This window comes from Heloderma suspectum, chromosome 1 (genome assembly GCF_057233095.1).
Source record: "Heloderma suspectum isolate Gila_16-S chromosome 1, 16-S_ref, whole genome shotgun sequence".
Classification (NCBI taxonomy): domain Eukaryota; kingdom Metazoa; phylum Chordata; class Lepidosauria; order Squamata; family Helodermatidae; genus Heloderma; species Heloderma suspectum.
In genome coordinates this window covers 320369625-320385973 of record NC_139458.1, presented here as the reverse complement: position 1 = coordinate 320385973, position 16349 = coordinate 320369625, and the positions used below count along the sequence as shown (strand labels likewise).

The 16349-nt window shown below is 43.9% G+C and overlaps 1 protein-coding gene and 1 pseudogene across 1 annotated transcript in view; one reads left to right on the top strand and one right to left on the bottom strand.

Annotated features, from left to right (window-relative positions):
* Positions 1-633: 633 nt before the first annotated feature.
* LOC146359394 (uncharacterized) lies at positions 634-1762 on the bottom strand (annotated as a pseudogene).
* Positions 1763-3253: 1491 nt separating this feature from the next.
* Positions 3254-16349, top strand: part of SCML4 (Scm polycomb group protein like 4) — a 65647-nt gene continuing 52551 nt past the window's right edge. Inside the window, exon 1 of the mRNA XM_084827221.1 lies at positions 3254-3459. Coding sequence (XP_084683347.1) covers positions 3259-3459 — 201 coding nt within the window. The 5' untranslated portion in view covers positions 3254-3258. The remainder of the gene's footprint in view (positions 3460-16349) is intronic.

Sequence of the window (16349 nt, the reverse complement as noted above, 5' to 3'; positions counted from 1 at the left end):
AAAAGAAACGAATTTGTATTAGCGCGCTGCTTTCTTCCCTTGCCGGTGCTGTTGTTTCATTCAGCCAGCCTCCCCCGTCCCCCTCCCCTCTCTGAAATGCTCTCACTCTGTTCCACCCTCCCTCCCCATTCCATTCTCCCACTCCCCAGGTGCCAGCTTTTGGCTGCTGCTGGCCCCATCCCAGCCCGCCCCAACGCTCCCTCCCCGGGTCCCAACATCCCAAGCAGTTTCCCAACTGAAGGCTCCCTCCTCCCTCCTTTCCTGTACCAGCCAAGTTTTTCTTCCAGAAAACCCAAATGTGTTTTAACTCCAAAGAAGTCTTTTATTGAGAAACTTTCTTTGTGGCTTCTTTTGCCAGTGTTACAAGAGCTACACATCTGTGTTACCTTTGGAAGGCACTATAGGCATCACTTGGATGAGGGTTGCTGGTGGCTGCAGAGGGGGCCTTATGGGGGAAGGCTCTGTTTCTACAGATGCTTCTACAGAGGGCAGGGATGCTGAAATGGTGGGAGTGGAAGGGGTGCTTATATTGGGGTTGGAAAGGTGCTTATATGTGGGGGAGGGTTTCACCTACATTTCTCCCGCAAGGATAGCATTGCCTGATGGGAAAGGCTGATTTGCAGCTTTAAGTGCCTAGCAATGGTACATTCGTGGGTAATGGGTCCTAGCTTCCTTGCGAGTGGCTGATTTGGATGCTGGATTCAGGGGAAGTGGTGAAGGCGCTTTCCCCCGTCCATTGGTGGCAATGGCATTGTTTTCAGCCCCTGGTCCTGGGAGGCTGAGGTTGTCCTGAAGTAGCACATCTCCCCTTGACACTCAGATGTTGTGCAGGATGCAGCAGGTGACAATCACATCTGGTACAAGGTCTTCCTCCACATCCAGAAGTGTGCAAAGGCAGTGCCACCTTTAAGTGACCAAACGCACACTCCATGAGCATGGCTGTGGTAGTAGCTGAAGTTCTTCTGTTTGGCCATCCTAGGAGCCCAGCATGGTGCCATAAAACATGGATGAAGTGCAAAGACTTGGTCACCTAGAATGAGGGGGGCATGCGCAGGCCACTTACCATGGTGGGGGCGGGGGGCAGTAAAGAAACTTCCTGTTGCTAGCTTGTCTGCCAAAGGCAAATTTCAAAAGGTAGCTGTGTCATGGCTTCTCCCTGATATCGCAGCATAAATGTCCCTTTTGCATCCACAAACACTTGTAGGATCATGCTGTAAAAGCACTTACAATTGTAGAACTCATTACTCCTCCCTGGCGGGCCTAAGATACACACATTTGCTTCCGAGGGAACCCCAGAACACAGGAACCCTGCATATTCTTTCTCTCGTCCCCCACCTTTATGACAGCTGTGAAGTACAGCTCATTCAGAATGCACACTGTCTCCCTGAAGGTGTTGCACACATGTTCAGACTTCCCCACTCTGAAGGTAGTGCTGAGTGGCAGATAGCCAAGGTTGAAAGGAAGTTTGTACAAGGTAAGCCCCAACCTTATTTTAACTGATATAGATTTCCGCATTATGGTGTCTGAATGTTGGATTATAGGCCAAATTTCCAATGTTATGATGTTGAAAGCGTCCCATGACATACAGAAACTGCCATCTGACATCATCCCAAGCATGCACATCCAGAAGCAATGTCCAGACAGCTTCAGTGTGTGGCAGCCTCCAAGAGTGCCTGGAGCTGATCGGCAACCGCTTGCTTGAGCAATTTGCCCAGGAAGGGATGTTAGCAACTGGCCAATAGTTGTTGGCTGTGGGCTTCATCACATGGAGCTTTTATCCTGGCATTGAGATTGTCCTTCTTCACGGAAGTTTGTGGGCTCTTTACATGATGCCGTGACCCTGCCATGACCCTCCTGTACTAAATGCCCTTTGTTCCGTTTTTAAATAGATTGTGGATAATGAGCTATCAAATTACCCTGTTGTGTTCCACTTCAGTTTCCTCCCTGAAAAGAGTTAAAGCGGCAAGAAGAGGAGCGAGATCAATGAAAGATAACGGAAGACTCAGATATGGGGAGAAGGAGGGGGGAAGGGGAATGGGGAAAGGGAGCGCATGTAAAAGGAGTCAGTAGTGATCCTGCATTTAAAACGGAAGCAGAAAGTCCTGTTTTAAATGCAGGATTTTAGGCTGGTGTAGAAATGCCCTGTCTCTAGGTCCAGTTTAGGACCAGTTTGATTATTGCCTCTTTCAAAGAGGTTGGTACTGCTCCTACTCTTAAGGAGGAATTTATTATTTTATTGCTTTGTACAATCTGCAGTACAGGTAGGTCTAAGGTTTTTCCAGATGACCATTATCCAGTACAACAAATGCACTGTTAGTGTAGGATTTAACTGTCTTTCCTCAAGGAAAAGCATTAAGATATTGCAGTTTCCCAGCTCCCTAACTGCAAAGTTGGGAACTTGAATCCTTTCCTCACTTAGTGGGCCCATTGTGAATTGTAGTGTGACTGTGATCATGGATCCCGTAGACAACTCCCATGAGCTCTCCCCCACCACATTCCTGTAAAAGCTGAAAATGGGCTAGAGGCATGGTTTTACATATTAAAAGCAAGGAATTGGTCTTTAGAGCCTTTAAAACATGATTTGCTTCTTTGATTTCTTAAATATTCAAACTGCTGGGACAGCCCTCTATTTCAAGGGCTGACAGAGGACCATCCTCTATTTGAAGGTGTCCTCTGTTTGAAGGGGACTCCTGTCCAATTCCAATTTAAAGATAAAGAACCATAATAACTGTTACCCATCAACAGCACCTGGACAGCTGGCTGAACAGACAGGCACACAGGTCACTGTATTCACCACTACGGTGAGATGTACTGTATTTCTATCTAAATTATAATAATTATTTCTAAAGTTGGATCTATACATATAAATTTGCATGTGCAAATTTTATGGAAATTGATGTCCTCTTTTGTTCTCTTTTTTGGTGAGGCATAAGCAGCCACCCTAGCCATTTGTATAATTATGAAATTTCATGCTAACCCCCACCCCCACCTCTGTAGAGTAGAGAATTTCAAATGTCTGTAACAATATATGCAGCACAAACCTATACATGTTTACTCAGAAGTCACTGTGTTCTATGGGGCTTATTCCCTAGAAAGTGCATTTAGGATTGCAGATCTGTACTATATTTCCTGTTGATAGTAAATGAGATTCCTAGCACATGACGAAATTAAAAACAAAAAAAGAAAATTGTGTCTGCGTTTCTTCCATTTCCAATAACACATCTTTTTCTTTTTCTTTTAATTGCAGCTCCTTTACGTATGAATCACTTGCCATCATTGCCTCCAAGACTGGATACTGCTGACATGCAGTCTCCCAGAATACCAGGTAGAAAAAGAGGAAGGCCCCCACTCCATTCTACTCCTATGAAAATGGCTGTTCATAATCTTTATTCTGCACCAGCTGGTTCTTTGCCAGTTGTGAAGATCCCAAAGAAACGAGGGAGGAAACCTGGATATAAGGTATGAAATTTTTCCAAACCAGTTGGTGGCTATATTTCTTTCTCTTTAGATATATCCATATGGCTACATGGCCTGAACATGCCAATTGCTGCAGTGCATTAGCAGCGCATGGGTAGGTAATGTAAGGCCTGCTATCTGGCCTGCCAAAATCTTGGCTCGCACAGGCCTGCTGGCATCTTTAATAGTCCTCCTGTGGGCCACTTGTTCCAGGGGAATGAGTGCTGCAAATTCTGGCCACATGAATTAAGACAAATGAGAAAAGTTAGGACGCTTGCCACAGTTGAGTGGGTGAGGAGCAGGAAGGACAATCCTGCAATGTGGTACTACTGGAGAACCCATAGCAACCTGCTCAGACTAGTGACGTCATTGGTTCATGCCAGGGCAGCCTTCTAGAAGATGCTGTATAGATGCAATGTAGCAACCTATTCCACATGAACCAATCTCCTCTCTTCCGCGCCCCCCCACCCCTTCCCCTGCCTCCTTTGATGCTGTTCAGTCATGTGCCCAAGCATTTCAGATGGTGCCTTCTTTATTTTGTTGCAGCATCTCTGAGTGCTGAAGAGGCGAGCCACTGCTCATCACTTTAACCATGGGAATGTGGCAAATATATCAAAGAGAGCTCTGTCTTCTATCCATGATTCTTGCTTATGCAAAGTATTTCTTTTGATTCAATGTGTTTAGAAAGAAAGACACTGCAAAAAGATTACATGAACCCAGGCATTATTCTTCCTAAGAAGGAAGACCTTCAGAAATGTACAATTTTCTAATATACTAGAAATGGTAAAATAAACTTTACATGCATCTAGCTGCACTCTAGAACAGGGGTAGGCACAGCAGTGCAGCTAAGTAATTTTAATAGCCTTATGTGTGTGTATGGGGGGGGGGGTGGCAGCTTTAGATGGCCAGGTGAATTTCTTCCATTGTGAAGCACACAGCTAAGATTTATCTTTGCCCTGCAGGCTGCTATTCCATGTTTTATGACAGCTGCTACATTCCTGATATGTTAGTACAATAACAACAAAACTGTTTGCCAATCCTGATTTAAAAAAAAAATACTCTGAGCATGTGCAGTTTTGGATTTTAAACTCTCTTGTATCATAGCACCCTAAGGTCTACAGGAATAAAATGGAGTTTGCTTCTGCTGCCCTGCTGCCCTCTTCACCTGCTGCTCTATGGATAATCATTTGGCCCTGATGAGCTCTGAGGCCTGAACTTTGGCCCCAGGGTCCAGCCCTAGCTGCACCACAAGGTGGGCAGAAGGTAGATCTCCAGGTGTTTTGGACTTCAACTCCCAGAAACCCCTGCCAGCATGGCCAATGGTCGGGAATGCTGGGAGTTGAAGTCCAAAACATCTGGAGATCTACTTTCTGCCCATTCCTGCTCTAGAACATGGAGTACTTGACAGCATCAAAGAGATGTAGACTGCATTGTAACTGTGCACAATGAGAAAGTTGTGCTCCAGAATACTTGGTGACATGGCAAGAGATCTCTCCCGCAGTAGGCCCACTGGATCAGTTGTTTCTTCACTGGCATCCTTGTCTGTCTAGGGAGACCAACCAGACTTGGTGCTTTTTGCCATTTAGGAAATTTCTGTTCTGCCAAGCTCTTTTTTTCCCCTGGTGTTGATTTTTAGTTTATTATTCTTGGCTGCTGTTTCATTGGTTGGTTTTAGATGGCTGTTTAATGTACTTTAGTTGTTGTTTTAAAAATATTGTGAGCCATCCTGAACATCCAACAGATAGGACAGAATATTTACAAATCAATAAAATAAAATATATATGCACTTTTGCTAAACTGCAAAATACATACGAACACAGGAGGCTGCCTCATACGGAGTCAGACCATTGGCCCATCTAGCCCAGTATTGTTGACACTGACTGGCAGCCGCTCTCCAGGGTTTCAGGCAGGATTCTTCCCCAGCCCCCCCTCCCCACCTGGAGATGCCAGGGATCAAATCTGGAGCTTCTGCATGAAAAACATGTGCTCTGCTACTGAGTAGCCCTTCCCCATATGTGTAGGTCACTGAATCAATCTTGATGCAGACTTTTATTGTAGTGCAGGGTGCAGACTTCTATGAAAACAGCTGACACCAATGGGCTGGTTCGCACAATCAAGCAGCCCACTGCAGTGTGTGCAGGTGGCCATTTTGAATATTGACCGTGACTTGTCGTGTCATCAGAACCCAGCAAGGGTGGGTTGTTGGCATGGTTAACAAACCACCCACAACCCTAAAACAGCCCATGGGTTCTGGGTTGTTTGTTAACCATGGCAAAGTTAGGCAAGGTGGCCTGCGGTGATTGTGCAAACCCAGTCACTGACCCAGTTCGCATGATCATGGCATGGTTAATGAGTGACATAACCCCGCCATGTGTGCCGGTCATGTCCTGGCCATAATTTTCTAATTACCCTCACTGGCATGGCTTGCCATGTCATCCAAACCCAGGTAGCATGGGCTGTTTAAGGGGGCAGCAACGCTCAAATAACCCATGGGCTGTTGTTGGGTTACTTGAGGGCTGCTGCTGCCCTCCCCCAAAGCCATGCCGCTAGGTTCAGACAACATAGCAAGCTATGGCAGTCAGGGTTATTAGGGAAAACTGGCACGACTGGCACATGCAGTGGGAGAAACAAGCCATCGTGGCTTATTTCCCTCGCTGTGATAATGAGAATTGGCCTATTGGGTTTGAGCCCAAGGTTACCTTTGTCTGGAGTACAACAAACCTGAGCCATTATTGAACCTTTTCTGAGTATATTGGACTGTTCCTGTGCTCCTTCAACTATAATAGGTGGTGGGAAAACCCCTACAAGGTCACATGTCAACTCCTACAGCAAAAAGAAAGTTTGAGATGTTTCACATAATTGTTTCAGTATTTCCTTTTCGACATTATATTTGCTGGCAACTCTAGGAGAAGTGAAGGAAAAAAGGGGGAGGAGAAGCAGTAAATTGAAGATCATTCATTATTTATAGGGTCTGGTTTAATGCAATCATTTCTGTCATCCAGTATGTAAGAATGACATGTTCAGGGGTAAGGCCGTTGGTTGATGAATGAAGACCAGAAGTAAGACATCCTTTAGTAAGCAATGGCTTCAGATTCTGAGGTTGACATCGGCAATCTGTAATACTCAGCACATCTGACTTTGTGCTTTTCATTAGCATTGGAAGATTTGTACACCGAAGCAACATTTCTGGAAGAAGGCTTTCTGTTGTGTATGGCCCCCACTGTTAAAGCATACAGCTCTCAATCAAAACACTCTTGCTGCTCGAGTCAGAGAGTATATTTTGTGATGGGTAGATCTCTTGATTTAATTAGCTCACAAATGGCATGAGCTCCTGCTACTGTGAGACTTTTATGTGCATTTCTAAAAGCTCCAGCACATTCAAATGGCAGGCAACCCACTTCTTTATGGCAACTAGAAGCCAGGTTATTACAGAACAGATGGATCAAATTGTGCCTGCTTTTCATGAAAAAATATGAATTTACAATTTGGTTTAGAATTTATTTTGATGGAGATTTGCTGCTTTATCTCCAAAGATGCCAACAAAGGCGTCTTTATTATCCCCAGTATAGATCTGATTTTGTTTCCAGCTGCCATTACACCTTCATGTCTGGGATAATCAGCTCTTTATAGATACATAAAAGCAGACATGGATTTTTAGATTATCTCAGTTTTTGTCATAGTGGTTTTTGAAAAGTGTCTCTGAACTACTCTACTTAGTTGTGTTCACCCAGCCAACCTAGGCTGCAACCCACAAAACTATTGCTTGGTGAAAGATGAATAGCCATGATGTACCAACAGAGGCTGAGATAAGTGATCTCCATGAACGTCAGAGCCTATGAAGCCCATGGATGTCCATTACTAACTGAACTCACTGGGTGGGGTTATGGCCCCAGCATCTGGGTTTGATTGCAGTCTCCATCAGTTGCACGTGGTACAGTTGTCTGAAAGTGTCCACAGAATTATATTTTTCATGCTTTCCATTCCTCAGCTGGTCAGGTAACTGATCTCCATGGAGACTAATTGATCAGGTAATTGATCTCCAAGAAAGCCTATGTCGATAACACAGATATTGTTGGGTCAATTTCCTTTGGAGGAAAAGACACCAAAGACCAATGGTGTCTTTGTAACTTTTTAACAAATCTACAAGTTGAGCATATACTATGGGGATGCGCCACAAGCAAGCAAACAGAACCCCCAAAGCCTCCCCCATCAAGCAAAACTGTATGGCAAGAAGTAAGTATCAAATTGTTCTTGAACACCTATTCTCAGACAGCATACAACTGAGTCCTTCCACTGTGGATTAATGTGACTTCCACTGAAGTTCTATGCATGCCAGATACCTTCTAGGTAGGGTTGCCAGGTCCTCATCTTATACCTTTCCAAGCAAGTGAGGAGGCTGCAAGCATCTCTCACCCACCCTATTAGGACTCTAATTTTACCTTATATCAGCTGGATCAGGAGGATGGATACTGCGCAGAAGAACTGGTGGAGGAACGGAGGGGATGTACAGGGACTGCAGCCTTGCGTAGTGCTTCAGAGCACTATTAAAGGTATAAGCAGGTTCTCTGGGTGATGACATTGCAACTCTAGTTCCAAACGGTCAGGAACAAAGGCATTTAGCATTTCTTGATACAGCTAAATACACACCTAGATTCTTAGCCATATTTAAAGTGATCCATTGAAATCCATAGGGCTTAAGTTAGTCATGACTAATTTAAATCCCATTGATTTCAGTGGGTCTCCTCTAAGTAGGACTAAGCCTGGATCCAACACTTAATGTTAATTGTAGGTCAGGTCAGTTTAGTTTAGTACTTATACTCTGCTTTCCTACGTAAGTATTTACAAGTGTGTAATATACAGTATAAAGTAAAAATCATGTTTGAACAATCAACCATTACGAACAAATAATCCCCAAAACTACAAATCAGGCATTAAAAGAATCAAAATGACTACAACAGAGATCAATAAGAATTTAAAGCACCAGTAGTGAATTTAAAACCTAGGCAGCAGGAAACAAACAGGTCTCCCCTTAATGCCTGAAAGCAGGTAAGGAAGGGACAGGATGGATCTCCACTGGCAAGCAGCTCCATAGTTTGTCATTGCCAGTGACAAGGCCCTGTCTTTCTTATCTACCCATCTGGACTCATGCATGGGTGATGAGACAGAAAGCAGAGCCTCTGCTACTTATTTTAAGGGCCAAGCAGGTTCTTATGACAGCGAGCGGGCAGTTTATGGGATAATCTGGCCATAAGTCATTTAGGGCTTTAATGGTCAACACCTGTGCTTTAAACTCAACCCAGGAACAAAGAGGCAGCCAGTACCAAATATGAAATGGACCTGCAGCATTATGAGTCCCATCATACACACAAAACCATAAATGGTTCTTTCCTTCTACAGTACAGAAAGCAGCGTCATTGCAACATCTTCCCAACAATGCTATTACTGCTGCTTTGTTGTTGTTCAGTCGTTCAGTCATGTCTGAGTCTTCGTGACCCCATGGACCATAGCACGCCAGGCCTTCCTGTCCTGCGCTCTCTCCCGGAGTGTGCTCAAGTTCATATTCATTGCATTGGTGATGCTATCTAGCCATCTCATCCTCTGCTGCCCCCTTCTCCTTTTGACTTCAATCTTTCCCAGCATCAGGGTCTTTTCCAGGGAGTTTTCTCTTCCCATTTGGTGGCCAAAATATTTGAGCTTCAGCTTCAGTATCTGTCCTTCCAGTGAGCAGTCAGGGTTGATTTCCTTTAGGATTGACTGATTTGACCTCCTTGCAGTCCAGGGGACTCGTAAGTCTTCTCCAGCACCACAGTTCAAAAGCATCAATTCTTCGGCACTCAGCCTTCCTTATAGTCCAGCTCTCCCAGCCATACATTACTACTGGGAAAACCATAGCTTTGATTATACGGACCTTTGTCGGCAAGGTGATATCTCTGCTTCTTACTATGCTGTCTAGGTTTGCCATAGCTTTCCTCCCAAGGAGCAAGCATCTTTTAATTTCATGGCTACAGTCACTGTCTCCGGTGATGTTGGAGCCCAAGAAAATAAAATCTGTCACTGCTTCCATTTCTTCCCCTTCTATATGCCAGGAAGTGATGGGGCCAGATGCCATGATCTTCGTTTTTTTAATGTGGAGTTTCAAACCAGCTTTTGCACTCTCCACTTTCACCCTCAACAAGAGGCTCTTTAGATCTTCTTCACTATCTGCCATTAGGGTGGTATTGTCTGCGTATCTGAGGTTGTTGATAATTCTCCTGGCAATCTTAATATGACCTGTGATTCATCCAAACCGGCGTTTCTCATGATGTACTCTGCATATAAATTAAATAAGCAGGGAAACAATATGCAGCCTTGTCGTACTCCTTTCCCAATTTTGAACCAATCGGTTGTTCCACGTCTGGTTCTTACTGTTGCTTCTTGGCCCTCGTACAGGTTTCTCAGGAGACAGGTAAGGTGGTCTGGTACTCCCATCTCTTTAAGAATTTGCCAGAGTTTGTTGTGATCCACACAATCAAAGGCTTTAGCGTAGTCAATGAAGCAGAAATAGATGTTTTTCTGGAATTCTCTTGCTTTCTCCATGATCCAGCCAATGTTGGCTATTTGATCTCTAGTTCCTCTGCCTCTTCGGAACCCAGCTTGTACTTCCAGTAGTTCTCAGTTCACAAACTGCTGAAGCCTAGCTTGTAGGATTTTGAGCATCACCTTGCTGGCATGTGAAATGAGCGCAATTGTATGGTAGTTTGAACACTCTTTGGCGTTGCCCTTCTTTGGATTTGGAATGTAAACTGACCTTTTCCAGTCTTGTGGCCACTGTTGAGTGTTCCAAATTTGTTGGAAAATTGAGTGCAGCACTTTAACAGCATCATCTTTTAGGATTTTAAATAGCTCAGCTGGAAGACCGTCATCTCCGCTAGCTTTGTTGTTAGTAATGCTTCCTAAGGCCCACTTGACTTCACTCTCTAGGATGTCCGGCTCAAGTTCAGTGACCGCACTCTCATGGCTATCAGGGACATTCAGATCTTTCCTGTATAGTTCTTCTGTGTATTGTTGCCACCTCTTCTTAATCTCCTCTGCTTCTGTTAGGTCCCTGCCTTCTTTGTCCTTTATCATTCCCATCTTTGCACAAAATATTCCCTTGATATCTCTGATTTTCTTGAAAAGATCTCTAGTCTTTCCCATTCTGTTGTTTTCCTCGATTTCTTTGCATTGTTCATTTAAGAAGGCCTTCTTGTCTCTCCTTGCTCTTCTCTGGAACTCTGCATTCAGTTGGATATATCTTCCCCTTTCTCCCTTGCTTTTCACTTCCCTTCTTTCCTCAGCTACCTTAAAGCCTTATAAGACAGCCACTTTGCTTTCTTGCATTTCTTTTTCTTTGGGATGGATTGAGTTGCTGCCTCCTCAACAATGTTACGGACCTCCGTCCATAGTTCCTCAGGCACTCTGTCTATCAGGTCTAATCCCTTAAATCTATTCCTCACCTCCGCTGTATATTCATAAGGGATATGATTTAGGTCATACCTGAACGGTTTAGTGGTTTTCCCGACGTTCTTCAATTTAAGCCGAAATTTTGCAAGAAGCAGCTCATGATCTGAGCCACAGTCAGCTCCAGGTCTTGTTTTTACTGACTGTATGGAGCTTCTCCATCTTTGGCTGCAAAGGACATAATCAATCTGATTTCGATATTGACCATCTGGTGATGTCCATGTATAGAGTTGCCTCTTGTGCTGTTGGAAAAGAGTGTTTAGTATGATCAGCGTGTTCTCTTGGCAAAACTCTATTAGCCTTTGTCCTGCTTCATTTTGTACACCAAGGCCATGCTTGCCTGTTATCCCGGTGATTTCTTGACTTCCTACTTTAGCATTCCAATCCCCTATGATGAAAAGGACATCTTTTTTTGGTGTTAGTTCTAGAAGGTGTTGTAGGTCTTCATAGAACAGATCAATCTCAGCTTCTTCGGCCTCAGTGGTTGGGGCATAGACTTGAATTACCGTGATGTTGAATGGTTTGCCTTGGATTTGTACTGAGATCATTCTATCAGTTTTGAGATTGTACCCCAGTACTGCTTTTCCCACCCTTTTATTGACTATGAGTGCTACTCCATTTCTTCTAAGGGATTCTTGCCCACAGTAGTAGATATGATGGTCACCTGAATTAAATTTGCCCATGCCTGTCCATTTTAGTTCACTGATTCCCAAGATGTCGATCTTGCCATCTCATGTTTGACCACCTCCAGCTTACCTTGATTCATTGACCTTACATTCCAGGTTCCTAAACAATATTGTTCTTTACAGCATCGGATTTTCTTTTCACCACCAGACACATCCACAGCTGAGTGTCCTTTCGGCTTTGGCCCAGCCGCTTCACTCTTTCTGGCGCTACTTGGAAATTCCCTCTGCTCTTCCCCAGTAGTATATTGGATACCTTACGACCTGAGGGGCTCATCTTCCAGTGTCATATCTTTTAGCCTTGTGATACGTTCCATGGGGTTTTCTTGGCAAGAATACTGGAGTGGGTTGCCATTTCCTTCTCCAGTGGATCACATTTTGTCAGAACTCTCTGCCATGACCTGTCCGTCTTGGGTGGCCCTGCATGGCATAGCTTATGGCTTCACTGAGTTACGCAAGCCCCTTCGCCACAACAAGGCTAAAATTTATTTAGCAGCCACGGTATATTACGCACCAATACTTACTCATTTTGGCATCAGCCTTGTTACAAGATTTTTATCAAGATTCCTTCAACGGACAAATATAAATGTTTGCCTCTGTTTAGCTTAATAGATAATCACTGTAAATGCCTGCCTTTGTTTGGCTTCATGGCTTTTATTTTCCTCCATTGCCTAAACCTTTTCTTAACCAAGGCTGAAGGAATGTATTGGCTTTTATGGCTTCTGCTATGTGTCATTTTATTTCCCTTACCATATTGCTTTTCACTTGACTGGAGCAAGTGCCTTGGGTTCTGTGTGCAGTCTTTTGTGCTGTCATTCTCTTCACAATATAAACTTATCAAAAATTAGATCCTATCAGCATTAAAACAGCAAGATAAGCCCCTTCAAGTAATGGGAGAAGTGTTCCAGCCAATGCTAGGGTCATTAACTTGTGGTACGCTAACCAGGTTTGTTCTGGTGTCTCTTCATGGCCACCATATTGGAGATCATGTTTTTTGTATTTATTACGCCTATGGTCATTAACTGCATAAGGCGTCCCTCAGATTTAGGAAACCTTGTTTTTGACACCACCCTCCATGAGCTGCTCCCACACAACCTGTATTCATTTTGCTTGGTAGCCATGTTATATAGATTTAATAGATTTTCCTGTTGGAGTTATGGTCAAGTACCTATCAGTATAGAGGTTAAACAGGGCCCCACAAAAATAAGAGAGAGTCTCTGTGTACTTGTACATATCCCTAAGTATGTAGCAGTAAATTTAAAGGAAAATACAATTTTTAATATTGCCCAGATGGGCTGACAGTGACTTGTGAATGTCTAGCATGAATGTATAGAAATAAAAAGATGTTAGAGTCATTCATCTCATTATCTGGAGAAGGAACTTCCAGGTTCACACTGAGCTCTACAACAGGAACTGTTGTCTTTGCTGCTACCATTTGTTTGGCCAGAATGGGACAAACACTATCCAACCCCAGCTGCTCTAAAATCCTGATTTCTTCATGTTTTTTATGGGCAGCCCTCATTTCCACTTTGGAAGTTAAAAAAAAGTTTCAAAGAGCCAGAAGTTTGGAAGACTATACAAGTCCATCAGCTTAGTCTGTGAATGAGCAGTTGAAACATGGAACACTAGAGGGCTCCTTCACACAGAGCTTTTATCCTGCAATTGATTGAGATTGCTCCTTCATGGAAGTTTGCGGGCTCTTTACATAACGCTAGACCCTGCTGTGACCCTCCAGGGCGTCTCCTGCACTAAATACCCTTTGTTCCGTTTTTAAATAGATCGCAGATAATGAGCTAGCAAATTACCCCGTTGTGTTCCACTTCACTTCCCTCCCTGAAAAGAGGAAGACTCAGATATGGGGAGAAGTGGGGGGAAGGGGGTGGGGGAAAAGGAAGCACGTGAAAAAGGGAGTCGTGATCCTGCATTTAAAACAGAAGCAGAAAGCCCAGTTTTAAATGCAGGATTTCAGGCTGGTGTAGAGATGCCCAGAGTGTCAGTTGAAAAAGAAGTGTGTATAAGGGAATGGAGGGCAGATTGAGAGCAGCTGAGACAAAGAAACTTGCATCCTAAGATAAATTAGGGAAGTTCATGGAAGGAAAAATTCCCATCCCTTCCTTCCTCTTGCAACTGCTGGCACCTCCTAAAAAGCTTCTTTGTAAGCTCAGGAGGCCCTCCTGAACAATGTGGGATAGGATGCAAAGGACTACTGTGGGAGGCTCTGCTTCCAACCTGGCTGGAACCCTGAACAAGAGCTACCCTATTGGGTGAGACATATTGTGGCAGGTCCCACTTGTGTATATGTGTGTCTAGAGAGAGGGGAGAGGGTAGTGAATAAAATATTGAACTCAGCATTATTTTCTAATTTCATTCAGGGTCATATTGAAATGACATATTTATTAATTATTCCATTGCCATATTGTTGAGTCTTGAAGAGATAACTGGACAAATCATTATCCAGCTATAGTAAGAGATTCTTTTAGTTAAAATTTCTTGGAATGTATTATAAGCAGTGATGCACTTGGGTAATTTGAGAGTCTGGACTTAACAGCCTTTGATCCTCACTCTGGGCTTAGTGGTCTTACACACACATGCACACACACTTTAGATGGTGATGTATACTGCTTTGTTTACTTCAACATTTGGTAAGCCAGACCTGCAGGATTTGGGAGGTAGGAGAGAGATTCCTGCTCATTCTGCTTAGGGGACCCCTGAATGTTTGCTCTAAGTCTTGCCCTATTTGATCCACTGATTAAGTGAAGAATTCTCATATAAGCAAAAGGAGAAAGCAAAATAGGGTTAAATTTAAAATACTTTTGATTATTTTTTTTAAGTATCTGAGAGGTAGTCAGGAGCACACAAAGCTGATGCAAAAGCATGCTACTTATATCTGGCGATCTCCACTTTCGCAGACAAAGGGATCACTTCACTTATTGATTTATTGTGCTCTGTAAAGATCAGATCAAAATTAGGACTTCCAACACACAATTTTCTCCTCCATTGCTTTTGATTGTCTTCTTGAAAACTCTCTTTACATCAGACAGCTTATTTTCCCAGCTTTGTATACGTATACCTTTATTACCGGAAGGTTTTAGAAAGATATTATTACTTTGAATCAGAAACAAACCTGCTTCTAAAACCCACTCCTGAGTTCATGAGACGAGGCCTTAACTCGCAGACAGAGCCTTGTATCTGGAGCCCTCACAATGAACCTCTGCTAGACTTCGGTTCAAGCTTCTCATTTCTTTCATTAGGACAAAATTAAGAAGCAGTTGCTTTGACAGATGCACCCTCCCCACCTTGCTCTGGATAAGAATGCATCTTCCTTTAGTTCACCATAAACACTGTAGGTAATAATAATTTCAAGCTGGAGAAAGAACAGGTCCGCCCCTCCCCTCCCCGGTGCCTGAAAGTTGAAGGTGCTTTGAAAGAAGCATTACTGCTTGTGGTGAGAACACCAATCCTACTTTTTCCTTCGGGAACAGGTTTTGCAGATTTAATGCATCAAAAGATGCCTCTTGCATACACCGTAGGAAGTGATCTCTTTCACTCACACTCTCTCTCTCTCCCACACACAACTTTTAAGTGCTTAAAATTTTAATTAGGTCCATATAAATGTTTGCCATTCACTTTTTTCTAGTAGATGGTCAATATTGCAGCCTAAGGGTGCAATCCTATGCAGGTTTAGACAGAAAAAAGTCCTACAATTTACAGCATGCCCCAGCCAGCCTGGGGCATGCTGTGAATTGTAGGACTTTTTTTCTGTCTAAATATGCATAGGGTTGTACCCTAAGTACCTTCGATCCACTAGGCATTTGAAGAGAGATACCTTTTGCCCTCTGTTTTGCTATTGTGCGGAGGCTATGCCTTCCCTGCAAATGAGTGCATGGTGAAAAAAGCACACAAATGTCCACTAACAGAACCCACTAGTCTGCCCCTTTTTAGTGTAACGCAGAGCATTGGTACCTTTTCACACGTTTGGTTCAATGCTGCTGTCATACCTGCAGTTATCACACCAGTCATCAGTCTGGGCTTCAGTAAAGTACAGACCATTATAGCCCACTAACATAGGACAGTCGAAACAGAGAGCAGGTTCAAGCTAAGCTGAATTGCAGGTGTGAGGTGGGCATGGCCCTTCGGCACCTGTAGCGTGGCAACAGAAGGCAGTGGCAGGGAAAGAAGAAGCTGCTGCACATGGGTCCAGCCAGATGTGGAGTTGTGCCAGCTGGTGAGTGGAAAGGATGGGATTAAGGCTCAGGCATGTGTATTTGTGTGCAGCGGTAAATTTGGAAGTGCAGAAGCTCATCATGACAGCCACGCCCCCTAGGAATGTTCAAAACTGCAGGGAGCTGTGTTGATCCATATCAGCACACCAGTTCTAGCAGTTTTCATCATTAGCAGGGCTTTTGTAACGCTAGAGGCTTAATTGCCCATTTAAGACCAGCCCCCCCCCCCAATACTTTGCATTACAACAGGGAACAATGCTACATTGTTGCTGGGAAAATTCATATCCCTCCAGCTATTGTGAGCTCAGCTAAGCTTAGAAGGAGCAGGGAAGTCTGGGGCAGGGGCAGGGCAGGGGGGCCCTTGCAGATGACATCAGTGTCCCTGCTAATAAAAAAGCACCAGCACTGCATCCCTGTGAGCCCTGGCTCCCTTGCCACACTGTTTGTGTGTGTGCCTTTGCAATGGGCTGGGTATCTCCGTCTGCATGCGCTGCCAAATTCCATCCGG